The 25,312-nt window shown below is 40.7% G+C and overlaps 1 protein-coding gene across 8 annotated transcripts; it reads left to right on the plus strand.

Moving 5' to 3' along the window:
- Positions 1-1,394: 1,394 nt before the first annotated feature.
- Positions 1,395-7,859, plus strand: znf217 (zinc finger protein 217). 8 transcript variants are annotated; one of them, XM_034536475.1, is made up of 6 exons: positions 1,395-1,448; positions 3,834-5,212; positions 5,428-5,535; positions 5,678-6,784; positions 6,890-7,060; positions 7,173-7,859. In XM_034536475.1, the coding sequence occupies exons 1-6, from the start codon at positions 1,408-1,410 to the stop codon at positions 7,283-7,285; spliced, it is 2,919 nt and encodes a 972-aa protein (XP_034392366.1). In that variant the 5' UTR covers positions 1,395-1,407; the 3' UTR covers positions 7,286-7,859. The 8 variants fall into 8 exon arrangements, with proteins under 8 accessions (XP_034392366.1, XP_034392360.1, XP_034392363.1 ...); XM_034536477.1 differs by lacking the exon at positions 1,395-1,448 and adding an exon at positions 1,912-2,149; XM_034536469.1 differs by having other exon boundaries at positions 5,678-7,060.
- Positions 7,860-25,312: the final 17,453 nt, after the last annotated feature.

A 25,312-nucleotide genomic window follows, 5' to 3' on the forward strand; every position in this document is an offset into this window, starting at 1 on the left:
TAATTAATAAATTGGAATATATCATTTATGATCAAATTGCCATCCAATTAAAGGATATCTGTCTGGTTAAGCACAAACTTCCACCACCTCACAGGTTGTGTTTTTATGATAGGCTATAACATCTCCTGGCAATTTCATCATCCGGAGGCATCAGACTGCTTCTCCAGATTGATCGCCTTTCACAGAGCCTTTGTGGCCAGAGAACAATAGGAAATGAGCGGGAGGCCTCTATGTGTCACATGTGGTGCCTTTGATTAACATACTAGACTTGTTTGTGTAACAGGATCTTAGGGTGAGGCAAGGATACCAAAACACGAATCAGGGTATTGCAGAGGGTACAAAAATGTTTTAATTTAGGGCAGCACATCGAGGCTATTGAGTCTTAAACACATACAGGATGTTTTAGTTTGTACTGCCAGGTACTCAGAGAACACATGGCTTATTGAAGCCGAGATAATATAAACATTGGAATTGTTTTCACTATATGTACAACACAAGCTAACATGTGATAAGGCATAACGTCTCTTTATTGGCATCTGGCATGTACACAATAACCACATTCATTATTGCATTTAGTGAAGTCTGCTTGCCAAACCTGCAGATCTACTTGTGATGTCCTTAGATAGAGAACACGGGATTGGTCTGACCTGTTTGGTAACGAGGATTTCAAAGGAATTTTTAATAGGCAAAACACTATACTGGTCTATAAGGCAACCACCCAGCCTAATCTGAGAGATGGCCTTTGTTCACTGTTCCCCAGCTGAAAGTGGTTACTAATAATGTTTTTTTTCTTTCAGACATTGCATCGTCGCAGATGGGAGGGTCAGGGTGTATGTGTGTCTCAATAATGAGTGCACACTGAAGTCTACTGAATATGCTCATTGATTGTAAAAGGTATGGATGTAAGATACCATCAATGCCTGGTGTCTCTTTGGAAGGGTTTCAGGGTGGAGGAGGGGCTGTTAGTCAACTTCACATTAGCCAGTGGGTGCTACTGTAGGTGATGGTCTTTATCTCATAGAAATCAGTGTGTTGTTCTTAAAGAACCAAATAGTGACTCTCCATAATCCCTGTTATATTGAGTATTAGCATTAGGATTAATATAACATAGCATCATACATTTTGATATGTCCTATCTTAATAGGAGAAAGCATCCCCTTTTTTTTTTTTAAGATTCAAACATCATACATTTGTATTAAGTGTATGGCTTTATCGTATGTATGTTTAGGTGACAGCAAAATGCTTTGAGTTATTTTTGCATGTTTGATAAATGGGAAGAAGCTGAATTGTGTCATGAGTCAACCAACCTGCTTCTGCAACAACAACACAAAAAACCAACACAAAAAAAAACTCATGTAACTGTGAAAAAGTTTGAGGCACCCCTCCCCCATCTCCACATGGTGGCTGATGCATGACGCGAGAGGGTGGAAGAAGGGCTGCTTCTTTAGGTAGGTTCAGTGCAGCATTAGGACATATGAAACAGTTGTTGTTGTGTCTCTGGCTCTAATCAGCACAAGGGACGCACTCTGTGACACTTTACATCGACTAGAGTAGCATTTATACGCTATTATTATTATTATACAGGCGAGCCCAAAGTTAGCGACGTAAACACGGGAAGAAAAACACAATATTAGGTTGTGTGGTGTCATAGAATTGTAACCTGTGTTTAAAAAAAACAAAAACACGACAGTGATTAAATGCCAAAGATTGTCAACCCTGTCCACGTGACCGGTAAGTAAATGGCTCTTGGAAATATGTCATACAAACATGGTTATATATATATGTCCATATACATTTAAGGGCTGTTTTTTTTTTAATTGTCGTGTAAATCCTTGTATCTCTTATTCGCGACCACGTGACTGCCCTATTGGTTTTTGGGGGTTGCCGTGCACGCGCTCCATCTTCCCCCTTGAGGAGAGAGAGAGAGAGCGAGAGAGAGAGAATTCAACAGCTGCACAGTGAGGACTCGCCAAGTAGAACAAATATGATTCACATTCAAACAATTGAATAGGTGAGCCGTGCACCAGCGGCAGTGAACGCGCTTCGTGAGCGAAATGAAGAAGCAACTCACACAAACTGCTTCGCTCGCTCCCGAACTCAGTCGCTCGTAGTATCAGTGTCATTATTAATCCGGAAATTCTCCCTTTTGGTAGGTATTTGTTTGGTGAGTTTCTACAGTTTGGTTGAAGTCGAGGAGACAGAAAGTGTTTTAGTTTTCCGACGTTAGTGTCGTTGGAACGTCAAGCCGTGACGTTAACGTATTGTTAACTTACGTTAACGGGCGTTAAACAAAACAAAAAGCAATAAGCAGCGACGTAAGTACACGAGCTCGCGGTTGTTGTTGTTGATTTTGAGCTCATCTGTTGTCACGAAGGGGACGTTATCGTGTGGTGGAGTTAATGTGGTCAACGTTAGCTTCATGAATCTTCTGATGAGTCGAAGCCATCGCTTCAACGCCAGCAACATGATTGATGTTCAAGAACAACCGAGTCCTCGTGTTGTGCTTTATTATACGCACATAGACGCGTAATAACAACTCCGTTTAGCAGCCGTATTAACTTTAGTAAAGTCAACTGAACTAACTATAACTTTGAGCACCCCTCCCCCCTCCTCCTCGCGAGCAAACTAACGTTAATTGTAACGAGAGCTGCACTCTCTTGAATAACAAAGTGGCTAACGTGCACGCTGCCTCAACAAAGCGTGCGCGTGCTTCAGGAAAAACAATCCCACTGGGTCATTATCGGCGGTTGCATGTGCTCACCTGGATTAAATCAAAATGTCATCAAGACGAACTAATTAATGCAAAGTTAAGCAATAAGTAGTACAATTAGGCATTTTCGTCGAGGTTATATTATTGAGGGGGAATGAAGAGCAACTTTATTATCGACTATCTCGCCCAGCAGTAACCCGATTCATGTATTTGGGCAAATGGAAACAAAGAAAAAGAGTCCATAGGCATTGTGACTGCACAGTGTTGCTTTGCTGTTGTCACAGTCTGCTCTTTAACTTGTATAAGCCTCGAGCCTTTGAACTTGCTGGTCCAGTCACTCCACCCTTGTGCCAGTCAAACCAGGAGTGTGCTGGTTTATTGTACACACAGAGAGCTCCTGTGACCACGGGGAGGTAGTCCTAGTGGTCAGGAAACAAAAGTAAAACAAGAAGTTATATGGCTGGAGCACACCCTATAAATGTGAGTCGGCAAGGCAGACAAGGATTGTAGTCTGGTATAACATCAAAACGTTTTTTAAAATATATATATATATAAACCCGTTTTGTAACTGTCTTGAGACTCAATATATGGTGTGATCTTTGAAACAAAATGGTGGTGAAGTCAAACGTTGTGTCCAGAAGACTGCTGAATATTACAGTAATTGTTTAATGTTGTGGCATTTGAAAGAAAAAAATGTCATTCAACTGCTGTGAATTGTTTAACATTTTATTATTGTTTACTCTAAACCAATGTAGCATCCAAATTAATCTTTGTTTTGAACCAAAAAACTATTTCAATGTGAGCTGGAATGACAGCATGAACCATTCAGATTCACCCTATTAAGTTAGTATGATATCAAGTATGCCAAATTCTGTGGTCGGTTGCTCACAAACTAAGGTTTAATATACATATTAAGAAACCTTGAGGAAAACATTGTTTGGTGTCTTGTTTTATTAATAGCCTGTAGAGAGGAAATTAGTTGTCTATGCAGCTGATTGCTAAAAAATATACATTTCCTGTGGTGTATTTTTGAACCGATTTTTATCTCCCGTTGGGTAGCAGCTAACTGATTTCTGTTCTGACATTCAGCAAAACCTAATGCCACTTTCTCAACTGTTTTCAGGTTCCTAATCTGGACAGAGTCTACAGCGTTGTTGTTCCACCTTCAGAGGACAATGCCGACTCACTCGCTGCCTCAGTTTGTGGAGAGCCCAGATGGACTTGCCCAAGATATTCTTATTAGTAACAATGCAAGTGTACCAGGACCCGGCTGTAGCATGACACCGCACACCATTTACTCAGAAAAGGCTGTGTTGCAATCCGGAGGAAGCATACCACTATCGTGTATGTTCTGTGATCAGACTTTTACCCATCAGGATGAGCTGGGACCCCACGTATTGACGCAGCACCCCACTACTTTCTTTGAACCAGCCGTGCTTAGAGTTGAAGCAGAGTTCAGGATCCCAGGAGAGCGACCCTGGCCCAAACCGAGCAACTTCCCCGTTGATAAAGAAGAGGTTCACAGCTGTATCGTGTGTGATCAGGTGTCACATGATGCCACTGAGCTGGAGACCCACATGAGGAAGCACAAGGACTACTTCACTTACTGCTGCAGTGTCTGTGGACGTCGGTTTAGAGAGCCGTGGTTCCTCAAGAATCACATGAAAATGCATGTTAAATCGGGCGCAAAGAGCAAAGCCCAGCAAGATCTGGAGATACCGGTCACAGTCAATGACATCGTCCAAGACCTTGCTCCAGAACCAGTAGTCACTGTTTACAAGATGTGCATGGTGTGTGGGTTTTTCTTCCCTGACCACGACAGTTTGGCGGAACACAGTAAAGTTCATAATCGAGAGGTGGAGCCAGGCAAAGATAAAGATGAGGAGAAAATGGATGTCACTACTGAATCCTCTGCCAAGCAGGAATCATTTCTTCACGGTCTAAACCTTATGCCTCGATCTACAGGAAATAGTTTACAACATGCAAGATCATCAAAATGGATTCCTCAGCTGGATCCCTTCAACACATACCAAGCCTGGCAACTTGCTACAAAGGGCAAGATAGCAGTTGGTCCTAATAATATTAAAGACATTGGCCAGGAAGCCAGCACAGACAATGAAGAATGCAGCTCTGATAAGGAGGAGTTGAGTCACATTTGGTCTGAGGGACAAGGAGACAAGGCTACAAAAGGGATCCTTGGGAGAGAGCTCAAGTCTCAGCAGCCGACGGTAGTGGACCACGCAGCCCCGCAACGGCGGTCTCTAATGCAAAAAAGTAAGGTCAAAGAAAGGCCAACCACTTGTCATGAATGTCAGAGAACCTTCAGGACCTACCACCAGTTAGTTCTCCACTCCAGGGTCCACAAGCGTGAGAGAGGCGGCGAAGAGAGTCCAACTTCCTCTGTTGATGGGAAGTTGTCAAGAGCAGGCTCCATTGAGCATGCAGAGGAAGGCTGTGAGGAGGGCTTCGAGGAGGCAGCATTGACGGAAAACCTGGGTCCAGGTAAATGTAGTGCTCAGTACACTCCCATGCTTCACTCACTGTCTTACTTGTGATGTAGAAGTTGAAAGATGTGTTTTTCATGCAAAGAAAAAAACTCTGTTACCAAGTGCTCCCTCTGCTGATGGGAGAGATGATTACATGTGCCTTTCTGTGTTTTTTTTTAATTGTCTTTTTCCTTTCTATGTATTAATTAATTATTTTGTGTATTTCAAAAGGTGAAGATGGTTTTGACCGTTCAAAGGTCAGATCAAAAGCATGCAGTTACTGTGCCAAATCATTCCGATCAAGCTATTACCTCACAGTTCATCTGAGGACTCACACAGGTATTTCCAACACATTTGGCTTGAATGAATGAATTATTTATGAATATGAGACTGCTGCCTACATTAACTCTACTGTATACACATTCTGTGGCTTATATTTTAAACTATGCATATACTTAACTGTACTGCTTGCTGGTTTCAGGTGAAAAACCGTTCAAGTGTGCTTACTGCGACTACGCTGCAGCCCAGAAGACTTCACTGAAATATCACCTGGATCGCCGTCACAAGGACAAACCTTTCGTTGATATTCCCAGCAAACCTGTGCCTTCAGTGCTCTCCCCTCGAAAACATGCAAATGACAATGAAAACCCTGCTCCAAATAGATCCAAACTTTGGGTCCCTGGAACCAGATCGTGTACCAATGGAACACCAGCGGACAGATTTGATAGCATAGGTAGTAGCAAGCTTGGCCAACCACTCGTACAGATCAATGCTGAGTATGAGAAATTAATTGCCAAGTCTGCTCACTCCCCGACTGATGATGGAGTCATAAAGTGCCCCAAACCTGTTAACCTGAAGATGGAAAGGGAGGAGATAAAAGACGAGAACTCTGAGGCCCCATTAAATCTGTCCTTAAAAGTGTCCCTGTCCATCCCTGCTAGTAGAGAACCCAGAAATACATTAATTCCAATCGGTTGTTCGTTTTGTTCATATAAAACCATGTACCCAGAGGTTCTGATAATGCACAAAAAGCTCACTCATAAAGACCAGTCAGACAGTCCAAAAAAGAATGGATTTGGCAGTTTGAAAGAAAAACGTTTCACAGGTTGCCCCCCTGCGCTCGAAGGGAAAGACGTCAGCCCGCTTCCGATGATTGACCGGCGCCACCCTCGTCGAACCAAGTCCCCACCCCCCCAGCCTGCAAAACCAGAAGAAAAGACGCCTATTAAACCACCGCAGGCCCCGAAGCGGTCCCCTATCCACACACCCGTACACGAGGTTGTCGAAGAGACCCAGCGCTGCGCACAAACCGCCGACACGCGTCCCAGTCAGGAATCCTCCAGGTATACGGAGCTCATGAGGAAGTCCAACACGGGGAGCAAGTATGCCATGGACCGACCAGGCCCCCCAGACAGAGTGGGAATTGGTGAGAGGAGTTACCCAGCGAGGAGCGGCGTCATTTGGCACGCGGATGCTGCCAGGCTGTGCCTGTCGAGCCGATTTGGGAGCCTCCCCCAGATGGATTTTGGTGAGCCTTCCAGCAAGAGACTGAAGTACGCGGTACCTAAAGGCAGGGAAGCTGACACCGGTGAGAAGCCTGGCTTCAGAGGACCAGCAGGGAATGCGTCCAACAGGCTGCTCCTCTCAGGGAGAAGTGTGAAAACCGCCTCACAAATGTCGTGTCCGTCCACAGTTTCTGACGCCTTAGGTTCTTTGACGTCTTCAGCGGCTATTGGGGGAGGCTTGGACTCCGAGTGGAGCATGATGAACCTTCTGCGCTCCTACACACCCAGTGACCTGGCATCTCTCTATCATGGCTCACCAGTCAACCCCAGTCACGGAGGACTGGTCAACCCAAGAGCAGGTATGTATTAGGATACCTGGTTCAGGTTTTTTTTCTCCTGATTCTACCTAGGCTACGTTATATCTACATATCCTGGCAGTTTGTAGAGTTAACATTAAATCTGTTTTCTCAGGGAGCCGAACTGTGCTGTACCAACACTTACCCACCCTGTCCAACCTTCAGAGGAGAGACCCGTCGGGCCCTTTCCCTAATCAACGCTATGGCACCACTGACAAAAGTATCTAAAGTGGCACCGAGGTAAAAGGTTGAAACATATTTTGTGAAGTACATACAATTAGAGCTTTTTTTTTCCTGATTTTCAAACCCTGACCAGAATATTTTACCTGGTACTTGATAAAAAAATGAATCGAGTCATATTTGAAAACGTAAAGTATATTTTTCTTCTATTTTACTGCTCCCTTATTTTGGAGAACTTCTTGAAGAATTTGTTCAATATTCAGATTAAAGAGAGACGTTTCATGCTCAAAATGTCAAGATTCCCCTAATTTCATATTTTTTCAATAGTAGGGAAAGTGTGTTTCATAAACATTTCATGGCTGAGGCCTTTAATGAACTATTTTTCTTTTTTGAATGAAAAAGTGCATCGGCTCTCTTTTGGAAATGTTATTCCACTGGTGTGCACTGTGATATTTGTTTCCGTTCAGAACTGTTGCTTGCTCCAGATTTGACCCACACCAATGCTCAGATATCTGTAAGTGTCTGTGACATAACGGTAAACTTTGTATGTGGGATAACTTAAATATATCTGTAAGCTTTCAGTACATAGAAATGATATAAAGTAAAAACTTAAGAAATGTAATGTGTCTGAGAAATTGCTGCTTTGTTCACTTACTGTTTATGTCCAGGCAGTAATTAAGCACTATTCTAAATGGTTTTTTTCCCTCCCTTTTCCAAGGCACTGAAAGTTGGGGATTTTTTTTTTTTGTTTGTTAAATAACTTAAAGGCTTCGGGCCCAGTGGTTTACAAACGGGCAACAGTAACACGTCCTGTGTATGTTGAAGTGGTCTACCTCATGTTGTGCTCCACATGCTGTTAATATTGTAAAGCTGCTGTATCCCTCATGTCAGCTGAGCCTCCGCACCCAGCTGTCTATCGACTAGAGACAGATGTTTTGTAGTATAACTAGATGGACATGTGTTTTTCGGGTGTCGGGGTTTTTCTCAGGCACCACATGAAACCGACTCGTGAGGTACAGAAGAACTACTGCTGGGGCCATATCGACCGACGGCGCATGATTAACTGTCACGCCGTGTGGGTTGAGGAGTTCTTTTGACATGGTTTTGACAAGCCCAGTTTTAAACGCAACAGCTTTCCTGGTTGTTATTTGTCCTTTTTGAAATGGCAAATGGCTATCGTCTGCGTTAGTGGTGCCTTAAATCCATAGGCTGTAACGTGTAACAGATTTCACAAGTTCTGTTTGTCTTAAATGGTCCTGCTGTATTATTTAGACTGCACATTTAGTCACTTTTCAGGAGGTTTGCTTTACGATGCAGAGTCTTGAAAGTGTTATTTAGTTTCAAGTGGCAGCAGTCAGTCCCAGCTGGTCATCAAGTGGTCTTTTTAGATGTTGCAACACTGTAATTTGGAGAGAAAAAATACAGACGCAGCTATGTTGATTAATGGCTTGATTAATTACACACTGAACAAAGTCTCAGGTTAACTCATTTATGAGCCATTTAGTCTATTGTGTAATTTAGTATTTTTGCCACTTGAAAGGCTTGGGTTAAGTTATTTCTTTTTTGGGGGGGAGGGAGGTTTTTGTTATTCACATTACTTCTGTACTTTATGTAAAAAAAAAAAAGAAGAAAATATTGTTTGAGATTTGTATGACACGTTTCAATAATAAAGTGAGAAGAAAAGCTGCGTGTTGTGTTACCTCGCTGTCGGCTCTGGCCACCCACAGTGTGCTCGGTACAGAACACAGATGTTTGAGGGGCTTGTGTAAATTCAATGAAACTAATTGTTACTGTTAGATTGGACAAACCTGTCTTTATTTTGGACAAAGATATAGAGGTCACATACCTCTAGCTGAAATACTTATTGAATTATCAAGTCATTTTATGGTTGTATTGTACCTCCTAATATGCATCTATACTGTGTATATGTTTGCAACTTTACATGGTCTGGATCTGATTTATAATTCAGAATTAGGTTGTTTTTACACAGCCACTCATCCGCATTTTCTAGCTGTGGATTTAAGATTTCAGTCAACGGACGATAATATATTATCCATATTATGGATGCTATTGTTGCTATTACATGCTTTTTTTAAAGAGTAATACTCTGGTTATCTTCAGTCCCAACACAAATCCTTTGCACAAAGAAATTGAAAATGTATAATCAATGACCCATATTGACCAATAGAGGGCAGTATTTACAAAGTCTAGATTAGAGCTCTGTCAGATTCTGGTTTCAGATCCTTGTATGTTCAGTCTGAATAGCAGACCTACATCCAGTATGTAGCACAGTTAGAAATCAGATCACTGGCCAGGTTGGAAATACAATTACAAAAGCTATAATTCAAAATACAGGAGTATTTATTAGCCTTGATACTGAGCAGAGTAAATTACACATCAGTCTTGATTAGGAAAAAGTACACTTCTCCATACAGGAAAAATAAACTGGTTTGTACTGCTCTTTTTTAAAAGTTACATGCTTAAAGCTTTGCCTGTGGCCACAGCCTAATTGCTGATGCCACACAGGTTTAGCGTGTAAACAGTCAAAGGCAACACACCTGCTTTGTGATTCAGTGGGCATTTACTCCTTAAAAAAAGAATGCTTTCTGAGAGAAGTTTGGTCAAGACATGAGCACACTGTTGTTGAATTTCCTCACATCTATAAACAGAAGACTGACAGAACCTATCATGGTGGTGCATTCTGTAAACAACAAATTGCAAGGGACAATCTTCAGCACATTGAACACTTTAAACTTTGATTCCCCCCCCCATCCTCCCCTTTTGAGTAGACCACATCTGTTTGCTGTCTGTTCCCCTGGGCCAGCACTGTGTAATCTATTGCATTAGCTCACATTAGTGCATATCGCCCATGGGCCTTGGTAATCACAAACGCAAAATGAGCATTTCACTTAGCATCACCCTCATGTTCTCCCACACTATGGCAAACTTAGTGCAAAGGCATGGCAGAGAACGCAAGTCGACAACAGCTTATGACATGCATCCCGCTACTCTCGACCCCTGTGTCCAAAATGCTGCAAGGGCTCTCATGTCAAAAGTCCCTATAATAGACTGCACTTTTCACTCTGTTTACTTCTTGTTCTCTGTGTTTTCATCTGTAATTTGGGGAGCTCAAGAAACATTAAAATGTGTGCATTTCGGCTAGAAGTGTGGCCTGACCTTTACCTGTTTTTGCTCCTTGCAGATAAATGGCACTGCAGGCCTTCCTTCCATTAAAGTGCATCATTACTGGGCTTAAAGAGACCTAAAATCATTATTGATTTGATACAGTAATGTAAAAAATAGATTATCAACACTGTGCATCTCTCGAGCAATTTCTTTCTCTACAAGTTCCAGAAAACAGATTTTATCGATCAAATTAGAACTGTATTTATTTTCCTACGTCTTACATTTTTACTCCCCAATACCATGCCTCATTGACAATTATGCACAGAGATCAACCAGAAATTTCATCCTCATTCACTTGGGAATATTTTTTTCTTAAAATGCTTTGGCATAAAACACATGAGGTCCTCACAGCTCCTTATCAAGTTTATTTCATCACATTAGATTTTGTGTGATTCAGACAGCAGCCATTTTAGTGCACAACTCAATACACAAATGGCATTTTATGCTTGCATTGACATCCATTCATCTGTTCAGTGTGTTTGGTTTTAGAGGAGGTTGTTGATACATCTGTGACTGTGTTTAGCAATTCCACCCTCTTTCTCTTCAGTAGTATGACTATCAAGTATCCTACCTCCCCCTCTCCCTGTAAAGTAAACTTCATGTTTTTCTCCTTCCCCTTAAGTGCTCTCTCCTCTTATTTTCAGTCCTTTCATCACTCATAATTGTTGCCTCCAGATTGTCAACTTGCATGAATTAGCAATTGGGCCAGCAAAGCGGATACGGTCAATTGTTGAATATCCTGTCAGAATTGGAGGCAGAAAGTCTGCTCTAGCTGTGATTGCTCATCATCGTCACCCCATTCCTCTGAGGAAGAGGAGCAATGTAATGGTTCCCACAAAAACAGCCCCTGGCCCAAGTAAAGGGATTTGGGTGTCTGGAGACAACAGGGGCCATATGGAGCGGGCTGAGATAGCAAGGCACATGTACAGAATAATGGATGATGTGTCATGTTTCATGTTGCAGAGAAGCCATCAAGAGACTTGGTTTGGGGAAATCAAAAGGCTTACATACAGCAAAAGCGACTGTTGGACCATTTAGCATTTTTTGTTTATTTTTATGTTGGGAGAATGATGAACATATTGAAACCTTTAAGAATGTGTTCCTCTACTTCTGGTGCATTTAGTCTGTTGAGGTTATTTGTAAGTAATTTCAATAATGATTCTGGTTGTCTGTTATTGATATCGTCTTGTAACGTGATGTCCTAGCACGCAACTTAACCTGTTTTGGAAATTAAGAATTTTTAGGAAGAAAGGAAAAAAGCACCTGAAGACGATTTGTAAAAAGATGCAAAGATAACATTTTTAGTTCAAGACACAGACGACTGTCTTATTGTACACATCTTCTTCAGCCACACTTGCAGCACGGCTGCACCACTTTGGTCCAGACATAAATATCTCAATAACTGTTGGATGGATTGCCATGAAACTTTGTACAGACGTGCATGGTCCCCAAAAGAATAAGTCATTCTCAACTTTACTTTGTGTTAGACCTTAGTATGTTAGCATGCTAACATACTAAGGTAGTGATACACATGTATGTTAGCATGCTAACATACTAAGGTAGTGATACACTTGTATGTTAGCATGCTAACATACTACGGTAGTGATACACATTTCTGTGCATATTAGCATGCTAACATACTAAGGTTGTGATACACATTTCTGTGCATGTTAGCATGCTAACATACTAAGGTAGGGACACACATGTCTGTGCATGTTAGCATGCTAACATACTAAGGTAGTGATACATATTTCTGTGCATGTTAGCATGCTAACATACTACGGTAGTGACACACATGTCTGTGCATGTTAGCATGCTAACATACTAAGGTAGTGATATATATGTATGTGCATGTTAGCATGCTAACATACTACGGTAGTGATACACATTTCTGTGCATATTAGTGCACATGCACAGAAGTATTTATCACTACCATAGTATGTTAGCATGCTAACATAGCCTACTAAGGAACTTCATTGTCAATATTAGGCTTTAACAACAAATATGTTACAAAAGGTAGAATCCTCTGCTTTTGTGGAGATAAAGAGTCCTCTGTCCAGAGCACCTCTGCCAGGGTGAGGGTGAGGGTGGCACTGTATACTTAGCTCCCCCCATCTGCTCTACCTGCATGTGGAATAAGCCAAGCACCTCACCTCTGTTTTTCTCCCAGTGTCAGAACTATACTTAAGTGCTGTTTCCGATACCCATGAGTAAGCCCCATAAAAGCTGCCCCATCGCCGCAGCGTTATTGTTTCTTGCGGATGATTGATTGATGGATGAGGGCTGACACTTCAATGAAGCCATTTCCACTGGCATCTCTATCCGATGATGTGCAGCGTATATTTTCCATCCACGCCTCATTGCTTGCCTGTGTCATTCCTGGAACTTCATTTACACCATGTTCCCTGAAGGACCTTTTTTAGCCCCATCTCCCTTTTTCTCTCCCCGGCTCCTCTTTTTATCTCCTCTTTTTTCCGTGCCATAAAATAATGCTATTTCTTGTCGACTGTGGAGGGGCCTGGAATCATTTGCAGGGAATGATAAAACCAAAGGCATGGAGGGGTTATTTACAGGATGTGTAACACTGACAAGGTCCCACTGTTTTGTTTTTTTCACTGTCAGATGCCAAGTCCATGCTGAGACAGGGCAGGGCTATGATATACATTTCAAACACACTCAACCTACACCGCATGCACACACAATCATTTACGACTATCTCCACAAGCCAAATGGGGACTCCCAGCATTGCAGATTTTACCAAGATGTTGTCAAAACCTACCTGAAAAACATGTTTAAGTATATTAGTTCAATGACAGTGTTATTGAGGTGCCTTCTCTGAGACAATTGCCTGTTTTTGCTCATATGGGGAGCAGATGGTAAGCAGGCATCAGTGCGGCAGGCTTTCTGGGATGACAGCCATGAGATTCCCCCTCAGGTGCCATTGGAGCCCCTTTAGAAGGGGAGAGTGATTGGTAGGACATGGCACCTCCTAAGCAACTGTTTCCTGAGTTTCCTCGACTTACAGTCTAATCAACAAGCTATACAGTGCAACGCGTATACATGCAATGCCACCTAAGACAAAAAAAGCAAATAGATAATCTATTTGATTTTTTTGCAGCAATATGGAGAACAGATCTATTACCAATGTTAAGATGCTTTCAAGTCATGTTCATTATCGATTAGATTGTCTATATTAATTTATTATTATGGTATGTGCTGCACTCACACCATGGTTTAGCATTGCTCTATTTTAATTAATCTATTTAGCATTTATAAGCAGTATATAAACAAGTGATAAATAGCTTATAACACCGCATGGTGTATTTGTAAACAAAGGAAGACATTTTAAGTTTATGAATGTATTTGTCACTATTAAACTCCCTAATATAAAGCATCCATAACTGGTGTATTATCAGTTAATGAATGTTTGATAATGCAGCAGTTGTAAGCATACAATAATATATGTTCTATTTTAAATACAATTGTAAACTGTTTTAAACCTGCTTTACATGTTTACAAACAGTTAATAAATGCTATATGACACAATGTTAGCTTATGAGCTAATATATAGCTTATGAGCTAATATTTCAGTTAGTAATTGCTATTGATACAATTGTATTAAAAAAAACCTCCATAAGCACTTAAAAAAAACACTATTAAATGGTTGTAAATTGTAGTTATCTTTTATTTAAATATTCATATGTATGAACAATTAACTCCTAAATCTGATCAGGTGCATCCACCCACACACCCTTCCTTATTTAAAAAAAGTACTATGTTGTTGGACATTAAATATCTATGCAACACAATCAGTCTGTAATTTCTACTGATTATAATTAGAATATGTTACATGCAGCAGGTTGACTGACTTTTCTGGATAATGTTGCGAAGAAGAAACTGGGAACCTTTGCTAAACTGAAACATGGATTTGTGTTAAAAGTAATAAATACATGGTAATGCTGTATTAACAAAGTTAATTTCCCTGCTGTGGGACTAATAAAGGATAATTTTATCTTAAGTTGTCAATTATCGATTCCCTAAGTAAAATGTTAATTTTTATGTTCTGAGCATGAATGTACATCTTATTCACATACATTTTATGATGGTTATTAATTTGAGAACATTCAGGCAGTTAATACTAAGCAATGTTTGATAAACATATTGAGTATTTATTGTCATGAAAAGGGAGCCTAAAATATACCATATTTTTTAAATAAATTCATGAATTGTAATAATATCTATATTTTATTTGACCCATTTATTTATGTTACAGGTGTATTTCTATAAAATACACCTGTAACAGGTTTATTAGTTGTTACATGTGCACAATCTCTCGAAGGCAAGTTTAAAACTGTTTTTAGATGTGATTAAAAGTTACAGTGTGTTTTTAATCAAACATTCATTAACTCTTTATTAGCACGTTAAGAATGCCTTGTAGCAAAGAACAAACACATCATTAAACACTTAAAAATGTTCTTATATTGGTCTCCAACAACATTACTGTATGTTAGAAACCATTTATTCATTGTGTAAATGCTGCCAATAAATTCTAGATAGGGGGAGTTAATTTACTCTCCAGTGTACAGATGTGATTACAAATACAAACAGTATATCTCCAGATTCAAACAGAGCTGCCTGTGGGTTATATTAAGATGTTAATGTGATATATCTAGCCACCACTTTTATATGAAACGGATTCGGAGCATCAGCCTTTCAGCACCTTGAGATCGAAACCTGTACCCTACAGTGGACGAAGGGGGAAATGAGAAAACATAATGCACAGTTGAACACATGATGCATTTACTGTAGTTGTGTTTCTGTGTGTGTCTATGTGGGCTCGGTGTACTTGACCTTGGCCGCTACAGGACATTTTGGTTCATCAGGAAAGATGATTGTTTCCTTTAAAGATATTAAGAGGACTGGGTCTAAAGGAAACTGACATGGCTCCCTGCATCCCTGATGGTTTCCACTCCGTTTCTTTTATAGTCACTCAATCGGTATGGGAATAGTGTCCCAGCACAGTATTTATACATTAAGCAAGGTCTCGTCTCCAGAAACAAGAGAAGAGCAGTGATTGGCCCCAGAGTATAATTTCTGCCGTGTCTACATTGGCGTGTCATCCTTTATCAATAATCACCTTGGAGGGAGTGCTGCTCTTGTTCCAGGGAGATTGACCTCTGTGGTGATGAGGGTATGTGGACGGTGGTCATCCGTTACCACAGCCCATACTTGACCCTGTATTATATCCGCATATAGAGGAACCTTCTTATCATCCATGCTGGGATCAGAGTGGGACAACATACATTAGGTGTCCCCACTCCTTCCACCACATGCCTGGTGTCCCTTTAAAAAAACAGAATAATGAAGAAAAAAAAGACACAAAGGTGCTCAGGCCCAGTCTCATTTTAAATGCACCCCTTAAAGCCATTATCTGATTGGAGTACATTTACATTTTGTCTCTTTCGTTTTCTATGTGCTGGTGCAATGCAAAAAAAGCATAAGAATGAATGAGAAGCTAGCTTTTGGAAAGGAGGAGCGAGGAAGTTACACATCCATTCCACAAAGCAATAGCCCTCCTCTTCTAATGCATTGTGACACTGAATACTACACACAGAGAAACAAGTATCCTCAAATTGAGTTATTCTTCCTACCTGCCAGTAATCCAGTTGATAAGCACTATACATGTAGATTTCTGTGGAGCAGAGAAATCAGATTACCGAGTTGAACTGGGATTTTCTGTCTAAATTGGCTGTTGTTCCTCGGGTCTCTCATTCTATCAGGATGAATGAGGGGAAATAAATGATTTGACTTTGCACCAGATAAATTGTCTGCGCAGGAGCACACATAAAGAAAACACTGCTAGTGTAATTGAGCATATGGCGATGCACCACATGTAATGCTAAAATACAACTTTCAAAATCTACACATTGGTTGGATGATTCAAAGTTGTCTTTGTGATATTAAGGGAGATAAACTAATTGTGCAAAGTATCTTCACTCATCATGCAAACATTGGTGAGACCTCTCAACTTGTAACTGTTTGGTTTCGCAAAGGGAAAGCAGCAGAGCATCAACTGGAGACAATGTGATCAACCTTTATGGTGAAAAGCCTGTCTTAAATAAACAAACAAAACTGAGCCAGGATTCATCTGTTTCATGAACCCCACCCGGGAACCAGAGCTGATGAGATCAGGCTAATAATAATGTGGTTTATGACGGTGTAAAGTCAGCAGTCATACTAGTGCCTCCGAGAGGCTGTACTTAGGCACGGTTTGGCTTTCAGCTAAATGCAAACATTGCAACAGTGGATGTGAAGAGAATACAGCGTTGGAGGCGGCGCATTTCACATGGACACTATATAACTACGCTTTCATAGGAATGAGTGTCCTATGAAAGTTGCTCAGTGGTGCAGAAAGAAAAGAAAGTTTAAGCGCTGCCTAAAAATATTCGGTTCCTTGGATCTAATGATTTAAAGAAGGACTATGCATTTGTTTGTTCTGGGAAGTTGATTCACTTCAACAAAATTCGACACTGAGTTACAGATGTCTCTTTCTTAATTTAAGTCAATGGGAAAAGGTATTTTTGGGCCCCATGACATCATGCGACCGACCAGGATGTTGTAATTCCACCGCTTGGCCACTATTTAAAATGTGCTTCAAAGCCTGGCACTCCTCACGCTCACAATGACAATGCTAACATGCTGATGTTTAGCAGGTCTCATGCTTTACAATGTTCACAGTCTTAGTTTAGTTTGTTAGCATTATAATATTTGCTAGTTAGCGCTGAATGTCATCAGTTTTGCAGGTCGGCCTAAACCTCGACCTGATGATGGCGCTAGCGGAGGGCTTGAAGGCCTGCACCAAATTCCATGGCAAACCGTCCAATAAAGCCGTGCAAGAAACACACCTCCAGCCATATCAACTCAAAAGATGATGATATTTCAGTGTGCAGCCCAGCCAGAAAATTTGATTTGTTGCAGGGTTTATTTTTTCTATAAAATAAAGTTCTCAGTTGGAGTTTGCTTCTTGGTTTTCTACAAGTAACATAACAGCATCCATAAGGCAAAACTACTGTTTAATAGGTGTATCCTCCCGTTTGTCGCTTTAATTTCTGACATTTAAAGACTAAGTGTAACAAATGCTTCATGAAGATACATCTATGAGTTCTTTATTACCATTATTCTAACTTTCTTCTTACTTTGTTCCCATGTTGCTAGACTCAGCTCAAGGAAGAGCCCTGGTTGTTCTAAACTTCTTCTGTTTAAGAATTAGGGAAACCACTGTGCTCATGGGAACCTTCAATGCAGCATACATGTTTGTGTAGCCTTCCCCAACACATTCCTGTCTCTCTGCAGGCACTTCTTTGGGTTTTGCTCTGATGTGCATTGTCAGCTCAGACCTCATCCAGACAGGTGTGAGCCTTTCCAAACACGTCCAATCACTTGAATGTAGCACAGGTGGACTCCAATCAAGGTGTAGAAACACATTAAAGATGATCAAGAGAAATTGGAGCCACCTGAGTTAAATGTCAAGTGGCAAAGCAAAGGTTCTCAATATTTATGTCAATGTGATATTTCAGTTTTTTTCATTTTAGTGAGTTTGCAAAAATAAAATACAAAATCCTGTTTTCTTTTTGTGATTATTGGGTGTTGAGTGTAGGTTGATTTTATTTAGCAGAAGGCTGCAACATAACATGTATAGTTGAGACTGGTGAAGTCAAGCCTGAAAACAAAGGTAACCAGGCTAGTCTGGAGCAATAAGTATCCATAGTAACTGAAGTCAGACTTATGTAATCTACTTCACAGTAAACCTGAATTATTGAAGTAACCCTGAATGAACAGGTAATCTTTCTTTACGATGATCATATTAATTTCCAAATTAGAACTGTATTTTTTGAGGGAATAGGCAGCATAACTTGCATCGCTCAAATGAATTGAGATTTGAACCTTTATCTATTTGTTTTCTTGTCAGAAATGTTGCATTTGATGTTCTGCGAATACCGTTTATCCAAAAAACATGGGAATTCCAACATTAATGTGGCTATGACTTGCATGTAACAACTCGGCATGATTCATGCCCTAAACGTTATTTTCTTGAAATGCAAACAGCCAGAGCCTCAACTCCACCTCTCCTGTTTTTGTATTGTCTAACATGACACATGAATCCCTGGTGGCCTTGAAAATCAGACAATCCAGGTGCAACACTAATATCCTCCCAGTATCCAAACATTTCCTTTAAAAGTAACTGGCACACTGGGTCCCATAAATTAGAGCTGAACGCTGCTCAAGATGTCTGGCTTCCAATAAGACCGTACCCAGAGCAATAAACTTTGACATTGCTGCTTGAAAAATGCCTGCCCTTTTTCATTGTCAAGTGTTACAAATTGATGAAATGAGTTCATCGATGTTCCCCGGTCATTATCTCTCCAGTGGCACTTTGTTTTACAGACAGTGGGAAAAGGGACCGTGCAGATTAGAGGCCCAGGCACAGTTTATCAAACAAAATCTAATATCATCCATAAGAGAGGAATCTGGAAATCAATACTTCATTACTAAATTGTTAGTGGGAATGAAGAGTAATTGTGTGAGTTCAGAGATGTGTCTCGGCGGCCGGGGCATAGGAAGTTCAATGTCACCCGGGAAGTGATAAGTAAAGGCACTGATGGGAAGAAACATTTCTGTAATGGGGGGTGCTGGAGAAGGGCAGTGGCCTGAGCACAGAACAGACAATAGACACTGGTTTGCCATTGATTGGCTCAGCTATAAAGATGGAATGGTTTAAAGAGCCAGAGAGAGACAGAACGAGAGAAAGGGGGAAAAAAAGAGTTAGAGTGAGCACCACCTTCTGAATTTACCCTTGTCTTGTCACCAGTTTGTGTCCATTGCGTAAAGTCTTATTCTGTGGTCACTGTGATCAATCGTCCGGTACATTTGCATCCTGACAGATAAGTGCAATGATAAAACAGTCCCTCTGCAAAAATGGAAGACCGCTTGACGACACGGCCATTACCGCCGGCTGAAGGTTTGTCTTTGAAATGGCTTTGTGTTAATGAACGTTAATAAATAACTTTGATGATTAATCCTAGTCATCGCTGCATGTTCTGTAATGTTTACAGTACTGTACATCCAGCTATCTGTTCGGCGTGTGATCTCAGCGGAGCCCTCTGGCTCCTCTTTTGTTCAAGCTGTGTGTGAGGTCACATCAGTGCAATGAGCACATCACCTCCTTGCAGCCTGGCACAGCCTCACCCCTCTAAAAGCTTGTGTCTGGAGTCCCTCTGACCTGTTCCCCCGCCTCACCTTGTTCAGCCATGCAAATCAGAGTGCCTTCAATTTGAACATTCATAAGCCGAACCTGCAGCTTGTGTTTGGAGCCAGTGGGAGCTCCGAGTACATCCTGATGTGGAATTGGTGACTTTCATATTTTGGTGAAAAGTGAGGCATAGGTGGGGAAAGGGGTGTACTGATGGTAAACCAATTGTGGTTACACGTTTCATGTTTACTCGTGTTTGTACCTCGTTATTTTAGAGCCACATTGGGGATTTGTTTTCTTTTGTTCTTTGATAAAGTGGGACATTAAATAGAACCAATTAGGCCTGGAATAAATGAGTATTGTGTTTATCTGTCGGCTCTTTTTACGATGAATTGATTTAACCTATAAAATGCCACTAAATAGTAACAATACCCATCACAACCCGCAAGAGCCCCGGGTGATATATTAACCTGACGTATTTTGTTGGACAACCAGCCCAAAATTCAAATAGATTTCCTTTACAGTCATAAAAAAGCAGCAACAATGTTTGCTTGATAAATGACTCAATCTGCTTAGTAATTATGAAAATTACTATTAAAAGGATTAGTTTACACGTTATAGAGATTATTTCGGATTGGGTTTGAGACCTCAAATATTTGACAGAAAAGTCAGTAAATGGAGAGTATTGAACGGGCAGACATTATCATGAAATAAGCAGTTGCGTTGCATTACTGGAGCGGCCCTCTTCTGTTTCTGGTTGGTTGATTTATGATTCAGAGGGACAGTGTAGGATTTGGTGGCTTCTAGCGGTGTGGTTGCACTGTCTAGAAAACATGGCGGTGCATCATGGTGGACTAATAAAGAGATCTACTAATGAAAAAAAACCACTTTCTCTGTGGACATGACAGGTTATTTCTAACAAAAACACAATTATTCTTAGTTTCTGGTGGAACACTACTTCTTAATATTATATTTAATTTCTGCTAATAGATCCCTCAAATTGCTACACTAGCCCTTGAAAATGAACTGTTTTGGCACTACAACCAATATATAGGTATTCTTAATCTGAGTGCCTTCTTTCACATACACTTGGCCATTTGATCCATTGGTGAAATACATATATTGGTTATAGCAGCTTTAATTCTTCAGTCTACCAATATAAATCATAAGAGAGTATGAGGGACTTAACACTCAATATTTGGAAGAGAACAGTATCTTCTTATACCTTTCATCTGTAAATATCAACCACTGCAAATTCTACAGATGGAGTTATTTTCTAATTAACAAAAAAAAACACCTCGCTTACACATCAAAAACTAGCGGCGTGCAAGCCGCTAGAATCCAGATACTCTCATTTCATAAGATGTTTGAATGTTCAGCAAGTATACTGTTCCATTTAAAAAGAGCCTTTCCATGTTGTTGACAGAGATAAACATTTTTTTTATGGCAGTGCTTTGACGTCGTTGAAGTGAAGCTGACAGTCCAGTAACAGGGGCCGTTTGCTAATGATTTTTGAGCAGCCCCCAACTGAGTCCTAAATGTCTGCAATATCCATAAACAACTCTATACTGTCCAATTAGGCAGACAGAGATGTACTGGGCTGTCAGACAGATTTGCATGGCTAAGCACCTGAGATCCAGAGGATGATGAGGGGGATGGTTCACCGGCCAGGGAGAGAATGTGCACAATGGATGACTTTCATTACAGCATTACCGCTTTACATACACACTCATCCAATTACTGCCTGGATTAATTGATCATCGTACCTTTCTTTCCCCAGCACCAACGCTGGTGTATTTTTCTCCCTTCTGTACCAACTACACAACCCGCTGCTTTCATTCCTTCTGCTCTGTAGCTCCTGTCCCAGGTTTACAGCCAAAGCTCTTCATAAAAACTCAGAGGGGACATTTTGAGAAGGGAGGGGGTTTTTGTTAGAGAAAACCGTTGTTGGCCACCACTGCGAGGACGGCCATTTGCAAGATCGCATGCATTGGGAATAATTAGAATTTATGTGTGCTCGTCAATCCCGCCTCATCCCCTTCTCTGCTGTAGACCCATCAGTGGTCAGAAGGTTCACCGGAGCATGACTCATTCCTGAGTGCGTTTGATCAGAATGAATTATACCCCTTAGATTCATTATGGCACTTTATTTCTCCTCTCTGTCCTCCTCCCTTGTCCGTTCAGCACCGGGAGTGAAATGTACAAGACAGGGTACATATTTTATTGTATGCATGCTGTCATGCACGCTCAGTTCGGGAAAAGAGGAAGGCAGTGGTGTTTTAGCCTAGCTTCCCAATATAACACTCTTCACTGAACAATTTCTTTATAAGACTGCGATGAGAGTGGAAACAGGAAAAGAGGTACAACTGGAAGACTTCAAATGTGGCATCGGGAAACCACTTTAATATGACAAAAATCTAATTGAACTCACGCTGTTTAGTGTACAGGACTATGACAAGTGCTAATGGGTTCATTTAAGACCATTTAAAATACAAACGAGTCTTGGCTTTCTGTTCATTAATTACTGCTAATTATACGAACAGCTAGCCTTGTCGGAGCAGTGCATTTGGTTTTCTCTGAGTTGTGAACATCATGGTCTGAACGTGAGGATGTTCCATTTCCCTCCTGGATGGTAATGTATGGCGATGGAAAGATGACTGAATGGGTGATCACTGTGCTAGAAACACAGCTGTTATTTGTGTATACTTTTATTTTTTAATAAAAGTAGTTGGTATTTTACATGCCTGTTTTTTCTTGTTTTTGTAAAGATCTTTGTTGTGAGGAATTGATCCGTTGATTTCAAACTAACCATCATTTAAAAAAAAAATGTAAAATACTCTCTCTGCAATTCCACAACTGTCCATTTCCTGAATACAGTTCATACAGTGAGATTTCATGAGAGTAAATCCTCAGCATCATTTAGAGAGAGCAGATTGCATCAACTAATTTTCCATTTTTAATTGTAGTTTTCTTTCCTTCCCTGGCCCCATTCCCCTCCAGGGGAAGAGCCCAGTAACAGAAAGGTTAGCAATCTCTGATGGAAGCAAGCTGCTCGATTTCAGATCATGTCAAGTCTTTCTCTGCTAACGTTTTCAGCCTGCTTAATAATGTAGTTACCTATCCTCGTTCATTCCTGCATGCTAACATTACCTATCCAGATTCGGGGAAAAAAAGAGGTGATATCTGAAATAATTACCACTTCCAAGTGGTCAATCTTTTTTTAACAGTTGTTTTCAGCCTCCGTTCAGAGCTTCATCAGTAATCAAGGGTTAATTTCACACCTCAGTGGATTGCCTGCCTTAATCTCTATTCAGTGTAATTAAATCTGTCCAATAAAGTGAGCTCTTTTCCTCTTTGTTCTCTCCCATCTCCTACTCTTTTTTTTTTATTGTTTTACACCCATCACATCTCATCGTCTGAACTACAGGCCATCCAGCCTCACTTGACAGGCAGAATATATCCCTAAAATTAAAACATTCCTGACTGAGATTGTAAGGGGTAAAGAGAGGGAGGGGGAGAGAGAGAGGGAGAGGGAGGGGGGTGGGGGGGGGGGAGTTTGTTGAGCTTGGTGGGAGAGGAAAAAGGAAAGGGAAGGGAAGCTGACACATCCAGTGTCTATTTTATTTTCCTTTTTTTCTCATTTCAGCAGACTGGAATGTGAAGATTTGACCTTGTCAATCAGACCTCTTGACAAGTTTAATCACTGTGTGCCCTCTGCAAAATCATGGCTAAATAGGAATGCAAATAATAGAGCGCAGGGGCCTCTTATAAATGGTAATCAAGAGGACTAATCAACTGACAGGTCCACAGATATGGCTTGCACAAGGAGTCCCTCACACCCTTTTTTTTTTAGCAATATTAATACGACAAATTAATAACTTTAACATCTCCATCTGCCCTATTCTTGTTTTTCAATTGCATGCATATATGTGACATTTTTTATTTTAACGACTGTTTTTTTAGATTCCTACATTAATTTTTTGTAACTTTTTTTTTTCTTGTCTCTGACTATGAGACAAAAGATTATATTTAAGCTGTGCAAAGGGTATCTTTCTTTTCAAGTAAGACCAGCCAGCGGTTTCTGAACAATGTCTTGCCAATCCACCCCTCTGTGATCTGCCACAAAAGTCAAGGGCTCCATGAAGACTTTGAAATGTTGATTCGGTTGAGTATGGTGACTTCCCTTTGCACCTTTAAAAATACAACTGATCTAACTTTTATGTCAAAGCTTGAACGTTGTGAAGGTTGCCTCTCTCTCCCCCAATTGTCAAAGATGTCAAAGCTAAATGTGAAATTCTGTCTTGCTGCGACGGCATCAAAAGTCAGGGCTTTTTTAAGTCCATAAGATCAGAAAGACAAATCCCAATACTTTGCCTCAAGTCTTTTACATCCATCACATATAAAATCAAACAAACAAATCGAGCAATCACTTAAAACACATGTTGAATCGGGATCCACATCCAGATATATTCTTTGTGAAATACTGCAGTTGCTTCGTGGTTCTGAATCTATAATTTCATTTATTTAGAGAACCTTACATGCAGAAGGGGTAAATTGGATTTGCCTCGCCATAATTATACATGATTTTAGATGGTTTGGTTTGTCACTGGGAATAAAAGAGGTTATATGGCACATCAGCTGGATCTAACATTTTTAAGACTTACACTTCTCCGCTCGCTAATGATGGTTTACAGGCCAATTCTCTGGGGGCAGTCTGAGTGCTTCCAAGATATCACATCTTCACAGGCAATCCACATAACTTAGTCTGGCAATGCCAAAGGGAGGGTTTAAAGACACGCCAAAAGCATGAGTAAGAGATGTCTCAGAGAACAGCACCATATATAAATCTGTGCAAACAAAACATTACAAAATCAAATCCTCTTTCACCTTTTCGTTCCTCTGCTCATTTCTCTAAATTGCAACATTTAATGTGTATTTTTGAGGCCTTGACATGAATCCAATGCCTTTGATTTCTTTCTTGCATTAAATAACATCGGCTGAGGCACATCCATAAATCGAACCAGCTCATCATATAACAATAATAAAAACAATGTTTTAATCTCATAGCTGATCTTCTTACTGTGTTGGATTATAGTTCAGTAACATTCAGCCGCCTACATCACCTGCAGAGGAAGATCAACATCCAAACAATGGAGCAGGCAAGACTAGACATCATTAGGCTTCTTAACACCTCACAAGACACAGACAGACTGACATCCAGCCAATTTGGCCATGAGCTGAGATAGCTCCTAGTAGTCTGCAACCTCACTAGGGACTAATGATGGTCTAAGCCTGTCCTGGCCCTCACAGGCCTGTTTGATCAGGTACAGTAGAAACCGAGTGTGACGGGAAGTTGACTATACATTCAGCAGTATTTACCTGCTTGAATCCCATCGGGTGTTTGGCAGATGATCAACAGAGGTGTTATTTAAACGGATGTATATCAGCTTTACAATACAGTACCTGTCACCCGTCACTCTATGTGCTGGACAGAAATTAACCGAGTGGGAGAGGGTGAGAACGAGCAATGCATATGTCTACAAACAAAAAGATATGTGCTGATGTGCAATATGCTGCATTTTCCACAGAAGACGCACCATAAAAACAATTTCAGTGCGCTATCAGCAGGCTATTTGCAG

This window comes from Cyclopterus lumpus, chromosome 7 (assembly GCF_009769545.1).
Source record: "Cyclopterus lumpus isolate fCycLum1 chromosome 7, fCycLum1.pri, whole genome shotgun sequence".
Classification (NCBI taxonomy): domain Eukaryota; kingdom Metazoa; phylum Chordata; class Actinopteri; order Perciformes; family Cyclopteridae; genus Cyclopterus; species Cyclopterus lumpus.

What these genes read in the sequence shown, in the direction of transcription:
- znf217 (XM_034536469.1), top strand. Translation starts at nt 1,408, where the DNA reads ATGCATGACGCGAGAGGGTGGAAGAAGGGCTGCTTCTTTAG. An exon ending in AAGAAGGGCTGCTTCTTTAG is followed by an intron (nt 1,449 to 3,833) that starts GTAGGTTCAGTG and finishes AACTGTTTTCAG; the next exon opens with GTTCCTAATCTGGACAGAGT. An exon ending in TCATCTGAGGACTCACACAG is followed by an intron (nt 5,536 to 5,677) that starts GTATTTCCAACA and finishes TGCTGGTTTCAG; the next exon opens with GTGAAAAACCGTTCAAGTGT.